This window comes from Melanerpes formicivorus, unplaced genomic scaffold (genome assembly GCF_026170545.1).
Source record: "Melanerpes formicivorus ecotype bairdi unplaced genomic scaffold, bMelFor1.0.p_v2 SCAF_8, whole genome shotgun sequence".
NCBI lineage: Eukaryota > Metazoa > Chordata > Aves > Piciformes > Picidae > Melanerpes > Melanerpes formicivorus.
In genome coordinates, this window is record NW_027142360.1 from 233519 (window position 1) to 257307 (window position 23789).

Consider the following 23789-nt stretch of genomic DNA (forward strand, 5'->3'; position numbering starts at 1 on the left):
TAATTTTCAGGAGTGTGGATCAGCTTTATGTTGGGGAACATTTCCCTCCCACTGCCTCTCCCTTCTTTTTGCTGCTTAGTTTATTCCTTGGGACATGTGCAATGCTGGTGAAAGAAACTGGAGTCACTGTGTTTGGTGTTTGCTTGGTTTATGACTTCTTTTCCCTCTCCTGCAATGGAATCAAACCGTAAGTAACTTGCTATGGTTTTCAAGGGCAATGAGGCTGGGGAGGGGCTTGGAACACAGCCCTCTGAGGAGAGGCTGAGGGAGCTGGGGTTGTTCAGCCTGGAGAAGAGGAGTCTCAGGGGAGACCTTATTGCTGTCTCCAACTACCTAAAGGGAGGTTGTAGCCAGGTGGGGGTTGGTCTCTTCTCCCAGGCAGCCAGCACCAGAACAAGAGGACACAGTTTCAAGCTGTGCAAGGGCTTGATCTTAGAAAGATGTTCTTCACAGACAGAGAGATTGCCCTTGGGATGTGCTGCCCAGGGAGGTGGTGGGGTTGATGTCCCTGGTAGTGCTTAAGAAAAGATTGGATGAAGCACTTGGTGCCATGGTCTGGTTGCTTGGTTAGGGTTAGGTAATTGGTTGGACTTGATGATCTTGAAGGTGTCTTCCAACCTGGTTGATTCTGTGAAGTGTTGCCACTTGTGTGTGCAAAACATTATTATATACAGCACTGTGGGAGCTAGACTTACCCTCAAAACATTTGACAAATGTGGAGGTCACCAAGGTGTTTTTTGGGTGTTTTTTGTTTCTTTGAGGTTTGTGTTCTTTTTATTTTGTTCCTGTTTTGGTTGGGGTTTTGGTGGTGTGGTTGGTTTTGTGGTTGCTTGGGTTTGTGGTGGTGGTGGTTTGGGGTTTTTTGGGGGTGGGGAGAGGGTTTGGGGGGTTGGCCTTTTTTTTGGTGTGGGTGGTGGTGGTTTTGTGTTTTGGTTTGGTTTTTTTTTTTGTAGTTTTTAAACTCTGCTTGATAGATAGACCAAATGTGAAGAACTGATAGCTCTAAAATGCTCAGTTGTGTCTGGCAAGGCTAAGTTGTGGGGTGTTTTTTTGGTGGGAGTTCTGACTGGAGCATCAACATTTAAAAATTGCTCTGGCTTAACTCCTTCAATTTGCAACATCTGCTTGATTATTCAGTCACAATGTCATGGTTGTAGAAATCCCATGTGATGTTTAGTAGTAAAATTGGGTTTGATCCTTTCTGTCCTTGCGGAATAGAAAAAAGGGGAAAATATTCAGCCAGCTGTGTTCTGGAATTATTGGAATAATTAGCAGCTCTCAGCAGTGGTGGAATTAAAATCAAATACTTTGAAGTTTTGTATTGCTCACCCACCTAGTGTCACAAATAACGATGCTGCTGTGTCTCTCCATTGCCAGGAGTCTTTTTGCTTGGTGGAAGCTGGATTTATAATTTTTTTCTTTTTAATCCCTTTTTCTCCCAAACCATTTCTGGTGCAGATCTGTCAGTGAGTGACTGTAAGAGCTTACTGGCATTGAGGGTGGGAGATCCCAGCCCTGTCATTGCTGCTTGCATTTCCCCAGTGTTGCCCCCAGGCTTTAGAGCCTGTCTCACCCTTGCATGAGCTAGGGCTTGTAGGTTATAAAAAAGGACACTGAATTTGTGTTTCTGCAGTAGTGAATTAAATCAGCTCCCAAAAGGGTTTGAGGGATGCCAGAATGAGGACAGCAAATGCAGAGAGGAGAGAATCTCCTCTTTTCGGAACAGCCTGGCTTCCTTCCAATGTTGGCCCTTTAGGTAGTAGTGGAGGATGGACCACATTTCAGGCACACCTGCCCCTCAAGCAGTATTGATGGATTGGCAGAGGATTTCTCCTACACTGACAGGATAAGTAATTAGCAATGGTGTAACCAGTGGGCAGATAGTGAGTGAGGAGTCTGCTGGGGACTGGCTGCCAGCACACTTGTTAGCACTTGCATTTACAGTCTCTACCAGCAGTGTGCCAGGAGCTGCCTGGCTAAAGGTAACACAAATCTGAATTGCAGGAAAATCGGTCACCTTCTTCTTCCCCCTCCGGTCAATATTCTCCATCCTGTAGGTTCACCTTCCAGTGGCCTCTTCAGGTTATTTCTTCATGTCAGTGCCATCTAGTTGCTCAGAAATTGTACTTCTTGAGCTTGTAGGAATGAATCTGTGTAGTCCAGAAATGCTATACTTTGCTGTTTGCTCTGGCTGCATCTATTATGTGGTGCTTTGTGGTATTCGGGATTTTATGACTGCATTTGGCTTTCTTAGGGAGCAGCAGAAATCCAGCAGCTTTCATCATGTGGCTGAAATTTGCTTCTTTCTGCTCCTTCCTCCAACCTGTACAGATGTTTAAATGAGGCAGAACACCGATTATTTATTGCAGAAAAAAAACAGGGATAGCACCATATTCTTCCTCTTGGTGCTTCCTGTCTTAGCAGAGATCAGCTTGATAGGGGAGTGATCCTCTTCTATTCCTTTTGGGTTTCTTCCTCTAGATACAGTTAGGAATTAATAAATCCTGTCCTCGCAGCATGCAAAGGCTTTATATTTTGGATTAAATACAATGTTGTCTGTTTTAGTTAGATATACCACATTGTGCTGTTTTCATGATGTTCAACCTTTTGACAAGTAAATGTGAAAATGAAAATTCCTTAAATTCTTTTCTTTTCCTTTTCCCTTACTCTGCTCCATTCCCCCACCCCCCCTGCTTTTCTCTGCATGTGTAATCAGGAGAAATGGGGGCATCCACCAGAAACCTTCCTGGCAGCCTGTGGCTTCTTCCTCTGCCTCGTTGCAGATTTCTCTGGCTGGCCAGGAGAGTGGGAAGCATCGCTTTGCTCACCGGGGTGCCTGGACCTCCTGCCACCCAACACTGCCCGAGGAGCAGCGGAGCAGTCACCTTTCTGCGCCCAGCAAAGCCGTGTGGGCCGTTTGGAGGTACTGCTGGCTACCTGCCACTTAGTTTGTAGCTGATCCTACTTTAAAATGCCAAGACATTCACTTTAGTTTAGCCATTTCTATCCTGAAATGTGCTGTAGATTTTCATTATGTTACTGGAGAGAGAGCAGAAGGAGGAAGGTGGAAGGAGGGTTAAGAGAAGAAAGAAAAGGGAAACCAAAAGAGCATTTCTTCAACTTGAAGACAATATCTGAAGATTGTTCCTGTCCTGAGACTTTCCATCCTCATCCCGTATTGGTGGTCATTGCTCTCCTTTCCCTCTTCTCCACAGAGAAAGCCAAAACTCTAATGCAGGGGTGTGTGTGTATGTGTGCAATGTGTGCATATGTGCAATAACGCCTGAACCAGTGAGGCGAGCAGTGTGTTATGTGATGTTGCTAGATGCTATAATATAACATCTAACATCTCTCTATATAATCAGTGTAATAGATACCTGTAGCAGTTTTGGGCTGGGTGCCCTCTGCTGTGTTCATACTTCCTGTGTCCAGAAGTCCAGCCCAGTGGGTGACCACAGGAGGCCAGGTATTTCAACCCATGATACCCTGTTTCACTATAAGATCTCAGTGGGGGTCCTGGCACTTTCTCTTTCTTCCCTCACCACCACCCGGTAACTTGGAGGAGATGTCTCCCGGCCTTTTGGGCCTGGTTAGGCCCAAGACTGGAGGGATGGGTAATCTCAGTTCTGGCCAGCTGAGATTAGCCTAGTAGTGGAGTGGGAGGGGGTAAGAAGGAGCCCTGGGGGTCTTGGGTGTACCCTCAGGTGGGGATGGGATGTTTCTGGGTCTGCTTTTGGGATCTCTTTTGTCACTGCGCTTCTGGCTCTCTGTAAGCATTCACTGCTTTCCGTTTAAACTTTCCACCACTTTTGCAATCCATTTGTCTGAGTCATTATTTTTGCCCGTGGTGGGGAGGGGGTCTGCCTCAACCCTTCACAATACCATTCAAGATATTGTGTGTAGGCATCATTTCTGCATGTCTATGTACATGTTGGGGGGGTGTATGTATGTGTATTGTATGCTTTGTGTTGAAAAACGCACATCTAATGATGAGAGCTGACCTCAGGCTGTAACAGAACGGTTTTCTTCTACCTGTAATCCAAGTGGTTCAGCCCACTTGAGCTTCTGCCCTGTAGCTGTTTTGTCTTACTGGTCTGACATGGGGATACTTGGTTGGGTTTTTGGTGGTTTTTATTTTTAACAGTGAAAGGATTGGGTTTCATCATGTTCCCACTCTCTGTGTGGAAATCTGTGACACAAAAATGATGAGGAAGTCAAGATATTCTGGAGTGGGTAACTCCTCACTGCTCCAGCACAAAAACGTTCAGAAGACCTTCTGAAGTTGTTTGTTTAAAGTTTATTTCTTCTCCTGTATACCCAAATGAGTAGCACAATTAGAAAGTGTGGGTGACCCTGGTTGCTTCTGATTTTCCAGGCCAGAATGGGTGGTGCAAAAGCTTCATTTAATATATTGCCTCTGAAGTTTAGAACCTACTGGGGAAGAGTAGCCTACACTGCTATTCATGGCACTTTGCTCACTCCACCTTTCTCTTTTGCTCTCTTTGATACTTGTATTCACTTCTCCTGATGGATACTGTGCTGGAAGGCACCAATATAAAAAACCTCTGTCTACTCCATCATCTTGTTCCTTGTTTCTTCCTACTGCTCCTTTCCCCCTTTGTTTGCTTTGTATTTTGTCCACCTGCTTTTGTGAATGTCCCTTTCTTGCACTAAGAAGGAAGCTTCTGGATTTCCAGCCTCTTCAGGAGAGGCACAAAAATTGTGTTGGAGAGACAGTGCATGTGAGATGGCTTCAGAGTGAGCTCATCTGTGCTGCCAACTGGCATTTGCTCTTTGGCAGGTGCCTCTTCAAGTGTTGTAAAGCATTTCTGCACATGGCAAATCAAGCTCTGCATGTGTATAGCTGCTCTCTTTTTAAAAAGAGGATTTTTTTTTTTAATTGCAAGCTTCTCAGCTTCTCTTTTGAAGTGATTTGCTGCATACAACACACTAGCAACAACCTGTTTTGTGATAGTTTAATGTGGGATGCCCACAGTAGAGCTGGCTTGGTCCCACTGGCTGAAAGGGAAGCCTGCCGCCACACATCTAATGCTTCAAAAATTCCAGATTTAGAGGACAGATTTGACACAGTGAAGTAGCTTCAGGTACCTAATCCAGTGCACCAGATCTTCATTAGAATAAAATGGTTGTGCACTGCTTAATTTGTAAAGTGATCAATTAGGTTTCTATTTAATAATAGTTTATTATGTATATTGATACTAGAGCTAACTGAAAAATGCAGGGAATTGTAATACAGGAATAAAGAGAATCAGTCCAATTAGCAGGAACTGGAGCTAGTTATGTAAATTCTTGGCACAGAAAGATTTCTGTTTTCTTGTCATTTGTTCTTGTCTTCAGCTATCCAGAAAATGTGTGGGTTGAAGTCCTGGGTGCCTTTGGGAGGAAGGAATGAGTCTGGACAAAATTGCAGGGTTTATCACTACAATTTATGGCAATTTTAGGGGATGCTGGCATATGCTACTGAAATGAGGTAACGAGGGTCTTTCAGGAGTTTGATCCATCTCCCCAAGTTTTAAGACCTGAAAAAGGCTTGTGACCATATGAAACAAACGGAGGAGGACAGGCAGGAGCTTTCACACCTGCTTTGTACTTCTGTTTGGGATAGGGCCAGAGCTTCACTATGAAGGTACAGTATATGTGTCCTACTAAAAAGCAGTACTGGTGCCCACACCACCTTGCTCACCACTCTGATACTCTGTTAGATCCATGAATATGTTAATTAGGGGGGTATGTGTAAAACAACAGTAGTCACAGTCCCTTCGTTGGCCTTGGCTATTGTCACTCATTTTCTTTTTCTTGATTTGTTGAACCTACTCAAAACTGACATCTACTTTTCTCACTTTCTTTTTCAATTCTGAGGCTACATGTAGCTGTAGTCAGGCCATATCACAGTATCACCAAGGTTGGAAGAGACCTTGAGGATCATCGAGTCCAACCTGTTACCACAGACTCAGGACTAGACCATGGCACCAAGTGCCACGTTCAATCCCCTCTTGAACACCTCCAGGGATGGGGACTCCACCACCTCCCCGGGCAGCACATTCCAATGACCAATGACTCTCTCTGTGAAGAACTTTCTCCTCACCTTGAGCCTAAACTTCCCCTGGCGCAGCTTGAGACTGTGTCCCCTTGTTCTGGTGCTAGTTGCCTGGGAGAAGAGACCAACCCCTTCCTTGCTCCAGCCACCCTTCAGGTAGTTGTAGAGAGCAATGAGGTCAATCCTGAGCCTCCTCTTCTCCAGGCTAAACAATCCCAGCTCCCTCAGCCTCTCCTCATAGGGCTTGTGCTCAAGGCCTCTCCCCAAGCCTTGTTGCCCTTCTCTGGACACCTTCAAGTCTCTCAATGTCCTTCTTAAACTGAGGGGCCCAGAACTGGACGCAGTACTCAAGGTGTGGCCTAACCAATGCAGAATACAGGGCACAATGAGTTCCCTGCTCCTGCTGGCCACACTATTCCTAATGCAGGCCAGGATGCCATTGTCCTTCTTGGCCACCTGGGCACACTGCTGGCTCATGTTTAGGTGGCTGTCAATCAGCAGCCCCAGGTCCCTCTCCATTTGGGAGCTCCCCAGCCACTCTGACCCCAGCCTGTAGCTCTGCATGGGGTTGCCATGGCCAAAGTGCAGCACCTGGCACTTGGACTTGTTAAATGCCATCCCATTGGACTCCGCCCATCTGTCCAGTCGGTCGAGGTCCCTCTGCAGAGCCTTTCCACCCTCTAACTGACCAACATCTGTCCCAACTTGGTGTCATCTGCAAATTTGCTGATGACTGACTCAATGCCCTCATCCAGATCATCAGTGAAGATGTTAAAGAGGATGGGGCCCAGCACTGATCCCTGGGTGATACCACTGGTGCCTGGCTGCCAGCTGGCTGTGGCACCATTCACCACCACTCTCTGGGCTCAGCCTCCAGCCAGTTCCTAACCCAGCACAGAGTGCTGCTGTCCAAGCCATGAGCTGACAGCTTAGCCAGCAGTTTGCTGTGGGGGACAGTGTCAAAGGCCTTGCTGAAGTCCAGGTAGACCACATCCACAGGCCTCCCCACGTCCACCAGGTGGGTTGTGTTAAACACTGAGGCAAAGAAGGTGTTAAGTACCTCAGCCGTTTCCTCCTCTTCAGTCACAGTGCTCCCCTCCAGGTCCAATAAGGAGTGCAGGTTCTTCCTGCCCTTCTTTTTAGTGTTGATGTATTTGTAACAATGCTTTTTATTATCTCTCACAGAGGTGTTCAGCTTCAGTTCCAGCTGGGCCTTTGCCTCTCTAATTTTTTTCCTACATAATCTAGCAGCTTCCTTAAACATACCTCGAGAAGCCTTCCCCTCCTTCCAAAGGTGATACAGCCTCTTTTTTTCCCCTTAAATCCTACAGGAGCTGCTTGCTCATCCAGGCCGGTCACCTTTCCCGCCGGCTCGTCTTTCGGTACCTCAGGCTCAGCCCTGCTGAATGCTGTCTAGACCACAGGCACTCTTTTACCACCTAATCTCTCTCATGTTTTTGTGATTTGTAAATGACCCTGTGGTGGAGCTCACACTCTAATCTTCTTGAAAAACAAGAATCCTCAGTAACTGGTGTACTTTTGAAACTGAATTCTCTGTTTCTCTTTCATGACCCAGAAAGTGATTCTTTTTGTTTCTACTGTTGGTGATTTGGTTGGTGAGAGTCTTCCCTTAGAGCAGAGAATAGAGTGGTGTTTAATGCTGCCATGTCCCACTCACGTGATCTGTGGCATCATGGTTTTGGGGGGGAGGGAGGGTGTTTGGGGGTTTGTGTGTGGCTTGCTTATTTGGTTTTTTATTGTTGCTTGTTTTTTTGGTGTGTTTTATTATTTTTTGCCAAGTGACAGAGTGAGAGAAGAAGCAGATATGCTTGGAGCTGTGCCCAATAGCATCACTTTAAATCTCTGTGTACATGCAAAAAAAAAAGGGCACGAAGGGAGCTCCCTACTTGTTAGCACTGTGGGATCCTGACACAAAACTCCAGATTCCAAATTCAGTGAAATGCTTAAGGCTGTAGCAGGGATAAATGTGATCTGATGATGAAACCACAGCAGTGTTGTTTCCTTTTGCAGCAGCAGTGGAAATAAAATTGAAGTGCTCTGCAGAAGATGGTGCATTCCAAGGCTGGCTGGCCCTAAGATTGATATACTATGAGGAAAAGTATGTTGAGGTCCTAAGGTGTCTGCCCTGAGTCCCGATGCAGCACGTCTGGTCTGTGTTTGAGTTAGAGCAGATGTTGTTCTCCCATGTGAAGAAAAAAGGGGGAGAAAGCATTGGCACACCTGTGACTATGTAGCAATTGCTTGGAGTTGATTTGACTTTTCACTGGGTGGTTCTGCTTCCCATCTGAGAGTGTAGGGCATTTCTGCTTTAATGTGCAATTTCTGTTTAAAAATCAGCAGTCTCAGCTGCATTTCTAATGCTTCCCCATGCTATGCAGTGTAATGCTGCCCCTTAGGGTCCTATCCAGTGGAGGCAGAATAGTGTGACTGGCTTCCCAGACGTGGGATTTCATGTGTGCAAAGTTTACCTGTCTTTAAATTTGTTAGAGGGAGCTTTATGGGAACGCATGGCTCAGGATATGCAACTGAGTGCATTACAGAGATGTGAGGAAGACACTGGTACGTTTGGTACAACTTTTTTAAACTTAAGTTGCTCTTAGTTCCACTTACATGTTCATTTACATTTACAAAGAACAGCAGTAAAAAGCTTGGCATGCCCCTGACAGAGCACTAAGGTAACTGTTGTAAATGTATTATTTGGTCAGCAGCAAACATACAACAAAAGAAAAACCTGGATGCTTGTCACTGGCCTAAAAGGTCCTTGCCATGCAACAGCAAAAGGGCGAGGAAAGCTGGGGGCAAGAGTTGATCTGCTGGAGGGTAGAGAGGCTCTGCAGAGAGACCTCGACAGGCTGGACAGATGGGCAGAATCCAACGGCATGAGATTGAACACATCCAAGTGCCGGGTTCTGCACATTGGCCACAACAACCCCATGCAGTGCTACAGGCTGGGGTCAGAGTGGCTAGAGAGCAGCCAGGCAGAGAGGGACCTGGGGGTGCTGGTTGATGGTAGGCTTAACATGAGCCTGCAGTGTGCCCAGGCAGCCAAGAGGGCCAATGGCATCCTGGCCTGCATCAGGAACAGTGTGGCCAGCAGGAGCAGGGAGGTCATTCTGCCCCTGTACACTGCACTGGTTAGGCCACACCTCAAGTACTGTGTCCAGTTCTGGGCCCCTCAGCTTAGGAAGGATGTTGACTTGCTGGAACGAGTCCAGAGAAGAGCAACAAAGTTGGTGAGGGGTTTGGAACACAAGCCCTATGAGGAGAGGCTGAGGGAGCTGGGGCTGCTTAGCCTGGAGAAGAGGAGACTCAGGGGTGACCTTATCACTCTCTACAACTACCTGAAGGGAGGTTGTAGACAGGCTGATGATGGTCTCTTCTCCCAGGCAGCCAGTACCAGAAAAAGAGGACACAGTCTCAGGCTGCGCCAGGGGAGGTTCAGGTTGGATGTTAGGAAGAAGTTCTATACAGAAAGAGTGATTGCGCTATGGAATGGGTTGCCCGGGGAGGTGGTGGAGTCGCCGTCATTGAAGGTGTTCAGAAGGAGACTTGACGGGGTGCTTGGTGCCATGGGTTAGCTGTTTGGGTGGGTTGGATTGGTTGATGGGTTGGACACAATGATCTTGAAGGTCTCTTCCAACCTGGTTTGGTTTATTCTAATAAAGGTTTATTCTAATATAAGGCTTTACAAACATCACAGCAATAGTTAGTGGAGAAACTCCAAGACAGTGGCCTGGTTTATGATTCAGCCTGTGGTGAAAAAGGTCTGGAAGTCTAGCAAAGTTGTTTTCTCCTCTAGGAAAGCAAAATGAGTAACCTGGACCACTAAGCAATAGAGCCAGCCATTTTCTTTTCCTTCCTCTCTCACTGGTGCTTTCTTGGAGCAAACTCTTAGCCTGTGATGCTCTGAGCAGAGGTTGGTGTTGGGTTGTCTCTGTGTGAAAAAAGACAAGGAAGTGATGAACTCTCAGTGACTTCTCCCCCACTTCCCCTTTAGAACTGGTGTTTAAAATTGAACTGAGAATAGAACAATACAACTTCACTCTGAAAGGCAAGTAGGACTATGAGTCCCAAGACCTAGGAAGGCACAAGGTGTGCTGAAAGATAACAGATTAAATAAGTGCCATTGTTACCTTGGTGACTATGAGATAATTCTACTATGATGTTGCAAGTTTTGGTTAGTCCTAGCATGTTTTGTAAGGCTCTGCCATTCTTGTTATTCAGTAAGCTTAAGTTAAGAACGAAGTTTGGCCCCCTTTGAGGATATATGATACATATTGCAGAGGTGGATTTGAGCTGTAGCTTACTCTTCTATGAACTCAGTTCTTGTGACTTTTTCTGTTGTGAATCTGACCAATAGCTTTGGCTACCGCTGAGACTGTGTCCTGTTTTTTTAGGAAATACTCACTAGCAATAACACACAAATCTTCTCCTTCATCTGCAGTCAGTGATGATATTTGTTGTCATGCTGAGGTGGCACCTGATGCTACCGGAAGACTCTGGTAATCTGGAAGTGTGAGAGGTGGGTGCAGCAATGCTTAGAGCTTTAGATTCAGCCAAGGATTTACACACACTGTGTCCTTAGACTGTCTTGCAGAGAACCTTTGTGTAATCTTGGGAAAATAATTACATCTCTCTGTTCTGATGGCGTGTACTGGAGGATGAGGTGCAGTAATGCATGCTTCTTTTTCACCTCCATTTGTGTAATGTACTTGTTGTTTTAAGACTCCCCCCAAAAATCCAAGGACTGTCTCTTTTAGATGGGCCTAATGTGCCTGCATTATGTCTTAATACCTGAAAGTGCTGTTTCAACACAAATAACAGAACTCCTTGCTTCCTAACTACAGTTGATTTAAAAACAGCTCTGCTTTGGTGTGCTGGTGACTAACATTGGATATACATGCCAAAAGACTTGTTTAGACAGCATTAGGCTAGAAAACTTAGTGGTTACCAGATAAAGCCCTGATTTAATTTTGTCCTTTTGTGTTTATATTATGACAGATTTCAATTACACTATTGCATGCTGGTTTTCCTACATGACCCCTGCTCTATTCATTGCCCAGAATGGACGGTGCTCACTTAATGAGCAGCTATTCAGTATTTTGTTTCTTCCTTGTCCAGAGCGTGGCCCCGTGCCCTATTTACTTCATGTTATTCAAGTCCTGAGCTGAGACAGATGAACAACTTCTCGTTAACGTCTCTGTGTACGAATGGCCAAGTGCTGGTATTTCCTCGCAGTTTGTCGCTTGGTCTGTAAGCGTTTAAAGTACTTTTGGCATAGTTTCTGGATGTGTGATTTCCTTGCTTTCTCTAAACAGTACAGGGAATAGCCAGAATTCTTGCCTTGGGGAGCCACGTGGGTGTAAACAATTGAATAGGAACTACCTCATCAACATGTGCTACTTTAGCAAGCAGACTAGCTGGTGCTAGCAATGAATTGTGCTCTGTAGGAGTCAGTATTAAGAGACAGAGGACTTTTCCCATTAGATGTTTGCTGGCCAGTTTCTTGCACTCTTGGCTTATTTGTGTATGGAAACGCAAGCACTTGTCTATGTGCTTATAGGAATAGAAGAGGCTGTTTTAAACCTGACTTTCTTTTTTGCATTGTTTTAGATGCTATTTTGGACAGTTGTTGTCTTGCAGCACAGAAAAAAAAAACACCTCACTCCATCTCCTTAAAGTAAAAGTCAATAATATTCCCTAGACTATTAATATGACAGTATCAAGAGGCCCTATTTCAGTAAGCAGCAAATAAGTTTGGCTTCATGTATTTCAGATGTTGGGGCAGACTGTCTGATGTTGTTTTTCTTAGCTGATGATGACAGCATGTTTTAGCTATTATTTTTATAAATTAAAGGAAGACTTTTTAGACTTCTAAGATCCTTTAGAATTTCATTTAGTCTGTGAAAATCTGTTTTTATCAATTGATAAGTGGAAACTGTGCCTGGGACAAAGAACCACACTGCACAAAGCAACTGAAGAGGAGGAGTTAATGGCCGTTGTGGTGTTTTCCCCCATCTTCTGAAAGATGCTGATCACTGATTCACTCATGTGCAGAGGGAGCAGGGCTTTTTGCTCATTAATGGGAACTGCGCTTGAGCCCTGCAGTTGCAGTCACTTCATTGTACATCAGCTTCTTCTGTTCCCTGTGTTGCTAATTGGAAATCCCCAATTTGTAGGTGCAGTCTGTGTTCCAGAGCCGACTCACAGGAGATTCTGTTCATCGCCTTTACCTCACAGGACTGTCTTTCTATTTGCAGTTCATGGCAGCCTCGTTAAACCAGCGCCTGGGGCAGCAGCAGGCCTGTGTTTCTCTGACAGCCCTGTGAACCAGCATCAAGGAACTAACAGCGTCTGAGAAACAGGGAAACCTTCGTGTCTTGCTATGGCTTTCCTTGCAGTAGATCTGGATTAGTTTGACACAGAATAGTGTTTCAGTCACTAAGGAAATAAAAAAACCCAGCCCACAACACCTGAAGGTAGATGACTGGTCGGCTGTGGTTATGGAGTCTCCTTCTCTGGAGAGAGTCTAAACACATCTGGACACAACCCTGGTCAACCTTCTCTGGGTGACTCTGCTTTAGATGACCTCCAGAGGTCCTTTCCAAGCCCCAGCATGGTGGGATTCTGGGATTAATATGCACTCTCTGTGCTGGGCTATTAATACCATCAGCTGCAAAAGCTGGCTCTGAGCTGGCAAAGGAGCTGGCTCACCCCTCCCAGGAACCATTCCCAGCATACAGGGACCAGCTCCAACTGATAAACTCCTCACCAGAAATGTGCAGGGCTCTTATGTAAGAAACCTCTGTACCAGGCAGTGCACAAAAGTGGATTTTCAAACCTCATGGCACCTCCACGTGCAACTGGAGTTGAGGGCAGGATGCAGGGTGAGGAGCAGTGAGAGGGCTCACCCGCAGCAGTGCCAGGAGAAGTTGTTCCAAGTGTCCCTACGGCCAAGACACATCATGAAATAAAGGAAATGGTCCTCTGCAGCCAGAATCTGCAGGTATCAACCTCACAGCCATGTGAAGGATGGCATCAGGATGGCACCTGGTGGATGTGGGGAGGCCTGTGGATGTAGTCTACCTGGACCTCAGCAAGGCCTTTGACACTGTCCCCCATAGCAAACTCCTGGCCAAGCTGTCAGCCCACAGCTTGGACAGGAGCACACTGCATTGGGTTAGGAACTGGCTGGAGGCTGAGCCCAGAGAGTGGTGGTGAATGGTGCCACATCCATCTGGCAGCCAGGCACCAGTGGTGTCCCCCAGGGATTAGTGCTGGGCCCTGTGCTCTTTAACATCTTTATTGATGATCTGGATGAGGGCATTGAGTCGATCATCAGTAAATTTGCAGATGACACCAAGCTGGGGGCAGGAGTTGATCTGCTGGAGGGTAGAGAGGCTCTGCAGAGGGACCTCAACAGGCTGGACAGATGGGCAGAGTCCAAGGGCAGGAGATTGAACACATCCAAGTGCCAGGTTCTGCACATTGGCCACAACAACCCCAGGCAGTGCTACAGGCTGGGGTCAGAGTGGCTGAGAGCAGCCAGGCAGAGAGGGACCTGGGGGTGTTGGTCAATGCTAGGGTGAATATGAGCCTGCAGTGTGGCAGCCAAGAGGGCTAATGGCATCCTGGCCTGCATCAGGAACAGTGTGGCCAGCAGGAGCAGGGAGGTCATTCTGCCCCTGTACACTGCACTGGTTAGGCCACACCTCGAGCCCTGTGTCCAGTTCTGTGCCCCTCAGTTTAGGAAGGAGGTTGACTTTCTGGAACAAGTCCAGAGAAGGGCAACAAAGTTGGTGAGGGGTTTGGAACATAAGCCCTATGAGGAAAGACTGAGGGAGCTGGGATTGCTTAGCCTGGAGAGGAGGAGGCTCAGGGGTGACCTTATCGCTCTCTACAACTACCTGAAGGGAGGTTGTAGACAGGTTTTGGTCTCTTCTCCCAGGCAGCCAGTACCAGAAAAAGAGGACACAGTCTCAGGCTGCACCAGGGGAGGTTTAGGCTGGATATTAGGAAGAAGTTCTATACAGAGAGAGTGATTGCCCATTGGAATGGGCTGCCTGGGGAGGTGGTGGAGTCACCATCATTGGAGGTGTTGAGGAGGAGACTTGATGGGGTGCTTGGTGCCATGGTTTAGTTGTTTAGGTTGGTTGGATTGGTTGATGGGTTGGACATGATGATCTTTGAAGGTCTCTTCCAACCTGGTTGTTTATTATTATTATTATTATCAGTACTCCTCATTGTAAAGCTCTTGAGATGCTGAGGATCCTACCCATCCACCACAGCAGCACCCACCCCTGATTCAGCTCCCTGCTTTGAGGGCAGCTTCCCCTGATGGCTGTCCTGGAGAGGTGTGGTGGAGCTCAGAGGAACAGCTGGCACGTGGAGGGTACCCATCTCATCACTCAGGAGCTGCATTTCAGGGCACATAACCAGGGCTCACCAAAGCCCAAAGGCCTTTCTCTGAGGGATGCTGGCTGGAGGGACAGTGGGCAGGGCCCCATTGCTGTGACGTCACAGGACACCACCTGGCCACAGCAGCTACCTGCCCAGGACACTGTAAAAGGGAGCATCCTGCTGTGCCTGCTGCCAGACCTGGCCCAGGGGCAGCCCCAAGACATCCCAGATGAGGTCCTTGAGGAGCTGGTGAAACTACTTGATGAAGGGCTGAGAGAGGAAGACCAGAGGCTAGACTAGGCTGCTGGAGATGAGGACAACCACAAATTTCTGGAGGTGCCTGAGGCTCTTTCAGCTGGATGGCCATGGCAAGATCGAGGGAATGTGTTCTTCAGGAGCACTGCAGAGCTCATCAGGCAGTGGCAGCAGCAGCTGCAGCAGTAAGAAATAGGAGGTAGAGAGGTTGCCAGGGGGCCCAGTGCTCTGCAGCATCCACTGGTGTCCTGCAAGGCACAGGAAAGATTCTTGCCCTCAAGGTTGATTAGGCCAAGGGCATTTGGCTCCTCTGGGAAGCCACTGAGATAATAGCTCCAGCCTGAGGGAGAACAGGGCTTGGTCATCTCCTGGGAGGCATGGCCAACTTGTGGGAGGAGGCAGCAGGTCTTGCTCACATGCTCAGGGAGTAGCATGTGAGGGGTGAGGAAGGAATTTTTTCCCCTGGGGCAGATTGCCACTGGCCGCCAGGGTTTTTTTTTCCTTCTTCTGCAGCACTGAGCATTGTACCTTGGCAGAGCTCCTCTGCTCCACCTTGGCTGAGTGGCCCTCAGCAGCCTGCTCTAGTGGAAAGTGTCCTTGCCCTTGGCAGGGGCTGGAACTAGATGATCTTTAAAGTCCCTTCCAGCCCAAACCACTCTATGAATCTATGATATCCAGATTAATGCAGGAGCTAATCTAACCGAACAGTGTCTCTTGTACATCTTTGACTTCTAGGCACATTTTTGGACTTCTATTGGAAACATTTAAGCTGTTCTCAGGAGTGAAGGATTCAGCAGTAACTACCTACCTCATTAATGACCGATGCTTTCTGAGGTGGTCCAGATCTCCTCTGTGAACCTGATAGTCACAGCCTGTATTAACTGAAGGACAGCACAGTCTCAGGATTAAGTTATGTGGCTTTAGGTTTTCACAGGCCGATACAAGCAAACATTTGTTCAAAACCATGAGGATGCCAATCTTACAAAATCTGACTTGGGGTGGATGGTTCCAGTTGTGTGATGAGTGCTGCTTTGAGTTGCTTTTTCATGTGAAGTAGCTGTTGAGATGTCTAGTGCTTCCCCTATCTTCCCTGCGTGCTTCCTAAGATGAATAGATCCTTCCCAGATGAGAAACTTAATCTTCAACTTAATCCTAAGAAGAACAGCAGTAAATCCACTTTCACATTTCTAAGTCAGCTACCCCAATAGTCTTTCCCAACTGGTACTTTAGAGACCTTAATCCTCTACTTGTCTTGGAAATGTTGGAACGCACATTTTACTCTTGACTGCAGATCTTTGAAATGCAGATTTTTTTTGTTGCTTTTCTTCTAAGCAATTTCCAGCATGTGAATGTCCAGTGCAGCGGGAACTTCTTGTAAATGCACTCCACATTCCCAAGCATCCATGCTGAAATTCAGATACCAGCTGAAGTGAGCCCTGAAAAACAAGGTTTGTGCTAGGGCTGCTGGAATGCTGCTGTCGAGTGTTTGCTTTCCAAATCGTAGTAGATCTCGCAGCATCTGGTGATTTTTTTGCTATGCCTTATGAATTCTCATTACCTGCCATAACTGATCATGGAGTAGCTTAAATGAAAATATTCCACTGAAATGTGTTGTGATGGTGGTTATTTATTGATTTTTTTTTTTAACCTTTTTTTAAACTTTTTTTTTTTCCTTAGATTTGTTTGTCTTAATTATCCTTCTGCTGTGTGGATGATGCAGTCTCCCTCTGTCTAAAGCTTTGGTTGGCAGAGTGTTTGCAGTAGGTCCTCTGTTCAGGCTGGGGGCTGAAAAATCTATTCAAATCTCTCCTTTTGTGACCTGTGCATTCCTTGTTTTTGCAAGTCAGCTGTGGAGTAAGGAAATACTATGCATCAGCTGTGTACTTGGAAGCTCATTGTGGTTGTACTAGTGGGAAAAAAAACCCTATGGAATAAAATTTAGTTCCTGTTTAACCTCAAAGATGACAACAAATCTGATAGGTGTTCATTTTAGAAGAGGAAAATTAGGAGGAAAATGTTGGCGACGGAGAACGGAGTCAATGCAGGCGACCAGTATGATCTAGTATCATTCTAGTGTTGTACCTTTATTGTATGAGTATAGTGCAAGTATAGTGCGAGTATATTGTGTATTAAGGGAACTTCTACAACTTATATAGACTCGGGGAGCGTCGTTGGCATAGCTTCATTGGTTCCCTATGAGTGACCACACATTGCACTGTTATAGATTATTGGTATATAGATTATTGGTCCAACTACTAATGACACGCAAGGTTGTTGATGCAGGTGTGTGTCCTGTTATTCCCAGATAACTTCCTGTGTTTATAGCTACCAGTGCCCTGCTTTAGTTCTGCACTTACGCTGAGCATGGCCTACCACCATGTCAGGCTCTAAGCCTATACTGCCAGATTGCTCACACTACTTACTGCCACCATTGCCACAGGAAAAACTGTCTCTTCTCTGTTTTCTATGGAGAGAAGGACTTTATTGGTTGTTCAAACTAAAATTCAGGGAAAGGGTAATTATCAGTTAGGGAGGGAAGGCAGAGGGAACATTACCTTTATTGCCTTCCCATAAAATGCCATTTTATATGATCATAGAATGGTTTGGATTGGAAGGGACCTCCAAAGGTCATCCAGTCCAAACCCCTCTGTAGTGAGCCTGGGCATCCTCAACTAGACCAGGCTGCCCAGAGTCCTGTTCAGTCTCACCTTGAGTATCTCCAGGGATGAGGCCCCAAACACCAAAGAACAATGAGTGCAAGCTAGAACACATGGGGTTCCACCTGAACACAAAGAGACTCTATGGTGAAGGTGCAGGAGTGCTGGAGCCCTGGAGCAGGCTGCCCAGAGAGCCCCTGGAGCCTCTGTCTCTGGAGACACCCAAAACCAGCCTGGGTTCATTCCTGCATGCCCTGCCCCAGGTGATCCTGCCTGGGCACTGGGGTTGAACTCTGACCTCTGGAGGTTCCCTCCAACCCCCAACATTCTGTGATTTTTCTTTACAGAGCCCTTCCCATGCAACATAGTACTGAGTTTAACAAGGTATTGCAGTCCTCGGCTGAAGTTATCTTCAGTGCTGAGGACCAAGTCTTAATGGAGGAAGTGGAAAACTAGAATGAGACAGGATAATAAAAACAAAGAAACAAAACCAGGAAATCACCTTTCTACTGAAAGGACTGTGAGATCCACTGCATATCAAATCTCACCTAACATTTGTATTCCATGGAAAATTCAAAAATCTAAGGTGATAATCCCACTTTGAAGCATGAATTGGACTAATTTTCCAGTATTTCCTTTCAATCAATATTTGCATGACTGTATGACTCATTTCCCGTAGAAAACCCAATTTTCTAGTATAATCTACTTGTTGTGCTTTTTTACCCCTAAAATATTACCAGACATATTACCCTAAATGTATTTAGGGTATAATTAGTATTTTTCCAAGCAATAAATACTACTCTTTAAAAAAACAAACCAAAAAAGCAATTTCAGAATATGTGTGGGTTTAGTAAATGTAACTTTTCAGTTCAGATCCATTATCAAAGCATTTCAGTGTTAGAAACTCAGTTATTTCTGTAACTACACTTCAATTTTTAAATGTCATAAGACCTTGGGTTCTCTTGCAATATTTTGCCATGGTTTAATTTAATTACACATATCATCATCTCTGCCTAATCTCAGTGGTTTGTGTCAATGTTGTGACTTACCTGTAAATGTCTGAGGAAAAGATATTTCCCTTGTATTTTGATAGTAAGCTCAAGTAATCTGTTACTGTTCCTCTCCCTCTTCTACTCTATTCTCTCCAGTGTTAATTGTTGCATGCATTTATTTCAGAAGATGAATTGCTTACAGTACAAATAGGGGTTTTGGTATAGTCATCAGTGGATTCATCTTTAGAAAGCTGTCAGCTGGTCTGTGGTCTAAATGGCTGCTAATGCTGACCTTTTCTAATCTGTCCATTACAGATCAGCTTTCCACTGCTGGTCTTGGCTGGATTCTAAAGATTCACTATCATGACCCTGTTTATGATCCTGAATGGTATCTCCAACAGGGAGTTACTCACCATGGAAAACCAAATTCCTTAATTTTTTGCTTGGGGACATGGATAACTTTCCACTTAGATGGCACTTGTTTATGAATTTGGCCTAGTTAGTGCTATGCAGGAATATGAATAGAGGAATTTTGTGCATGCTATTTCTTCATTAAAAAACCCAAACAAACAGAACTTCATGTTTTATTAGGATTTGTCTTTTGAGGTCGTGTCAGTGTATCCAACAGAACAGGAGAACATTGTGGGAACGGTATATCAAGCCAGTAGCCCATCTAGCTCTGTTGTTCTGTCTGTCGTCATTACTCAATGCTGCAGAGAAGAAAAAAAAATGGGAATGGGGCCAGTACAAGATTATCTTCCCTCACCATGCCTGCTGAACATGTGCCAGTCAGCGATTTACAATCTATGGATCTGGATGCATTATGTGGAGCTCTGTGTTTAGGACTCTTCATGGACCTGTCCTCTGTGGAGATGCCTAATTCCCTTTTTAGAACTCTTCTCCGACTCTGTTGCAGTGAGTTCCTGGATTTTCTTACACACAATACGAAGAAATTTTTTACTTTACTTGAAAACTGATAAATTGAGCCCTTTGACTTTGTGACACGAAGTGCAAAGTGATTTATCTGGTTGCTTCCCCAAGCCCTTTGTAATGTTACAGTATCTTTATGGTGTACTCCCTTTCCAGGGCGGGCAGCCCTTCTCTGTTGAGTGTTTCCTCATGCAAAAGCCGTTCTGTGTATCTGATGAGCCGTATTGCCCTTTCCTCTACCTCTCTGATCTTTTAGATCCTTTGAAAACTGGGCAGAGGAAAAGGAGATCTTGGAATTGTGTGCAATATTGCAGATGCAGAGACACCTTGGATTTCTAGTCAGTGTTTCTATTGCTTGTTGTTTCTGTTAACATTTCTTGCTAGGCTCGCTGTATGCTTAATGCTATTCACAGGCACCACCCTTTCCTTCTTTTCTTGCCCCCCTTTCCTTCTTTTCTTGCCCCCCTTTCCTTCTTTTCTTGCCCCCCTTTCCTTCTTTTCTACTGATTTCAGTAAAAAACAGAGTATCTTCTGTGGTTTTGAATTCTGTGCGCTGGCTTTGGCTGGAGAATATCATGCAACTGTCCGGCCTGTTCCCCATTACCAGGGAAAGGCTGGAGCATGAGGTTGAACTGACCTGAGGTGGGGTTGGCTGATTTCAGGGCCAGAGATGACATCATCAAACTTTGTTGCTGCTCTGTCTGGGCCTCAGTTACTTAGATATGGCTTTACACTGTATTCTCCCTTTCTTGACTACTATATGGGGAAGAGAATAACTCCTAGTAATCTGGTTTGGGCAATATTCATGAGCCTCCTCAGACATCCATTTGGGAGACAGAGTCCTCATTGCTTTTTCTTAGCTTCAACAGTTTTCTCCTTTGTAGTGTAGTTCCAGTGCAGAAGGGCTGCAGCCACTGCCTTAGCTGCCCAGGAACCAGGATGCGCATGTCCTCGGTTCATGTCTTCTGGCTCAGCAGCCAGGAGGCAGCAGTACCTCTCTAAACCAAAAGGCAGAAAGTCTGAGCATTTTCCTGAATTCACAAACACAATCTGACATAAAGCAGAGGCTTAATCCAGGATTTCCCAGATCTTAAGCAGACCTACCTCAGCAAAAGTCTTCCTATTTTTGCCAGTAAATTGACATCTCTGAAGATGTGCTGAAAATAGAGTCCTAGACCCCATTCCCCTTTCCTGCAACCTGAAGGTTTCAGCAGCATTTTTGTTTTCAAGTCTGAAGACGGTGCTGTCCCAGAGCTTTCACGTCACTGTTTGTTGTATTATTTACTTTGATCTGATTTGGTCTCTTGACTCCATCAAGAACAACTTTCAATGTGAATTCTTCTTTGAATTGCCTTAAAAAGATAAATGCTCCCAGATGACACTAGAGAAAGTGGGAGGTGTTTTTCCCTCTTCACAAGCTATGGTTGTTGTAGACCAAAAGCATTCTCTGCTCTATTACATTTTGAGAGTCTGCCATTTTGATGTATTGGAAATCCTCTCTTCTGCTGGGACTTTGGAAATGCCAGAATTCAAGACACCTTCAGTGGCATCTCAGCCCAAATGAACAGCTTTCTAATAATGCAGATTACTTTGATATTGCAGCATCCTGTCTCTGCACTCCAGTTAATTATGAGGTGTGAATAAGGAATATGTTTCACGGTCCCTTGGCAATTTTCTGAGTTCACTGATCCATAAACAAGATTATTCCCTAATAGACCTTCAGCTCTGCCATTTCATAAGGATGTTCAACTTTAAATTAAAAATGATAATCTTTAAAGTTGGTTGAGGCCACAGCTAATCTTTTGAGAGTGTTTTCTGGATTAACTATTCCAAAATTTCTTAGTTATCTGGGGAGGAGAGAAATATTTTTGTGCTTCCTCTGGTGCCATTTTTATAAAGCCTCCACTTTAACAATTCTCTGTTGGGAAATGTAAATTAGACCTGGTTTTGTTTTCTTTCTTTTTAAAGTCCCTGACATCAGGCAACTGATGTTGGGGGGGGAAGCTGTTTCATCAAGGTACATGGCAGTTTTTCACAGTTCTTTCAGCAGCTGCCAGCCTGGGACTAAGGGACTGAATTTGGTTCCTGAATGCCAGCTGTGTCCCTGGCCCTCAGAGAGTTTGTATGGGATGGAAAAGACATGGGCTGCTGGAGCAAAATTGTCATAGACTTTGTGATCTCTTAGGATGTGCAGAACTACAATTCCTTGAAGACATTTTTACTATCAGTAGCAGTGTCATTGGAGATGTTTATGATCATCTAATATGAGCTGGAGCATACCGGATAGGATAGGATAGGATAGAATAGAATACAATAGAATAGAATAGACCAGACCAGGTTGGAAGAGACCTTCAAAGACCTTCAAGATCATCATGTCCAACCCATCAACCAATCCAACCAACCTAAACAACTAAACCATGGCACCAAGCACCCCAGCAAGTCTCCTCCTCAACACCTCCAATGATGGTGACTCCACCACCTCCCCAGGCAGCCCATTCCAATGGGCAATTACTCTCTCTGTATAGAACTTCTTCCTAACATCCAGCCTGAGACTGTGTCCTCTTGTTCTGGTACTGGCTGCCTGGGAGAAGAGACCAACCCCCACCTGGCTACAACCTCCCTTCAGGTAGTAGTACAGAGCAATAAGGTCACCCCTGAGTCTCCTCTTCTCCAGGCTAAGCAACCCCAGCTCCCTCAGTCTTTCCTCATAAAGCTGTGTTCCAAAACCCTCACCAACTTCGTTGCCCTTCTCTGGACTTGTTCCAGAAAGTCAACCTCCTTCCTAAACTGAGGGGCCCAGAACTGGACACAGGACTCAAGGTGTGGCCTAACCAGTGCAGTGTACAGGGGCAGAATGACCTCCCTGCTCCTGCTGGCCACACTGTTCCTGATGCAGGCCAGGATGCCATTGGCCCTTTTGGCTACCTGGGCACACTGCAGGCTCATGTTCATCCTACCATCAACCAGTACCCCCAGGTCCCTCTCTGTTTGCCAGCTCTCCAGCCACTCTGACCCCAGCCTCTAGCACTGCATGGGGTTGCTGTGGCCAATGTGAAGAAGCTGGCACTTGGATGTGTTCAATCTCCTGCCCTTGGACTCTGCCCATCTGTCCAGCCTGTCGAGGTCCCTCTGCAGAGCCTCTCTACCCTCCAGCAGATCAACTCCTGCCCACAGCTTGATGTCATCTGCACATTTACTGATGCTGGCCTCGATCCCCTCCTCCAGATCATAAGTGAAGATGTTAAAGAGGATGGGGCCAGCTCTGATCCTTGGGGCACAGCACTGGTGCCTGGCTGCCAGCTGGATGTGGCACCATTCACCACCACTCTCTGGACTCGGCCCTCTAGCCAGTTCCTAACCCAATGCAGTGTGCTCCTGTCCAAGCTGTCCAAGCTGACAGCTTGGCCAGGAGTTTGCTGTGGGGGATGGTGTCAAAGGCCTTGCTGAGGTCCAGGTAGGCTGCCTCCACAGGCCTCCCCACATCCACCAGGCAGTCACCTGATCATAGAAGGAGATCAGGTTGGTCAGGCAGGACCTACCCTTCCTAAATCCATGCTGGCTGAGCCTGATCCCTTGGCCATCCTGTAAGTGCTGTGTGATTGCACTCAGGATGACCTGTTCCCTAATCTTGCCTGGCACTGAGGTCAGGCTGACAGGTCTATAATTCCCTGGCTCATCCAACCGGCCCTTCTTGTGGATGGGCACCACGTTGGCGAGCTTCCCATCTTCTGGGACCTCTCCAGTGAGCCAGGACTGATGAAAAATGATGGAGAGTGGCTTGGCAGCTCATCTGCCAGCTCTCTCAGCACCCTAGGATGGATCCCATCCGCTCCCATGGACTTATGGGGATCCAAGTGGCTGAGCAGATCTCTCACTACTTCCTCCTGGATCACTAGGGAACTATATTGCTCCCTGACTCCATCTGCCAGCTCTGCAGGCCAGCTGTCTGGAAAACGTTCTGTCCTGCTAGTAAAAATTGAGGCAAAGAAGGTGTTAAGTACTTCTGCCTTTTCCTCATCCTTTGTTACAATGGTCCCCTCCATGTCAACCAAGGAGTGGAGGTTGTCCTTGCCCTTCCTCTTGCTATTAATGTATTTATAGAAGGATTTTTGTTGTCCTTCACAGCAGAGGCCAGTTTAAGCTCCAAATGTGCTTTTGCCTCCCTAATTTTATTCCTACATGACCTAGCAACATCCTTAAGCATTCTATGGGTTGCCTCACCTTTCTTCCAAAGATGATACACCCTCTTTTTTTCCCTTAGTTCTATTAAGAGTTCATTACCCATCCAGGCTGGCTGGCTGCCCCAGGGCTCATCTTCCGGCACATTGGAACAGCCTGTTCCTGCGCCTTCCAGAGTTCTTCCTTGAAGCAGGTCCAGCTCTCCTGGACCCCTTTAATTTTAAGGGCTTTATCCCAAGGAACTTTGAGTTAGTTCCTTGAGTAACCTGAAGTCTGCCCTCTGGAAGTCCAGAGTGG

At 46.1% G+C, this 23789-nt stretch overlaps 1 protein-coding gene across 1 annotated transcript in view; it reads left to right on the plus strand.

Moving 5' to 3' along the window:
* The window catches only part of TMTC1 (transmembrane O-mannosyltransferase targeting cadherins 1), a 200167-nt gene that overhangs the window by 23493 nt on the left and 152885 nt on the right, over nucleotides 1–23789 (plus strand). The window contains exons 4-5 of the mRNA XM_068141758.1: nucleotides 11–187; nucleotides 2717–2923. Coding sequence (XP_067997859.1) covers nucleotides 11–187; nucleotides 2717–2923 — 384 coding nt within the window. The remainder of the gene's footprint in view (nucleotides 1–10; nucleotides 188–2716; nucleotides 2924–23789) is intronic.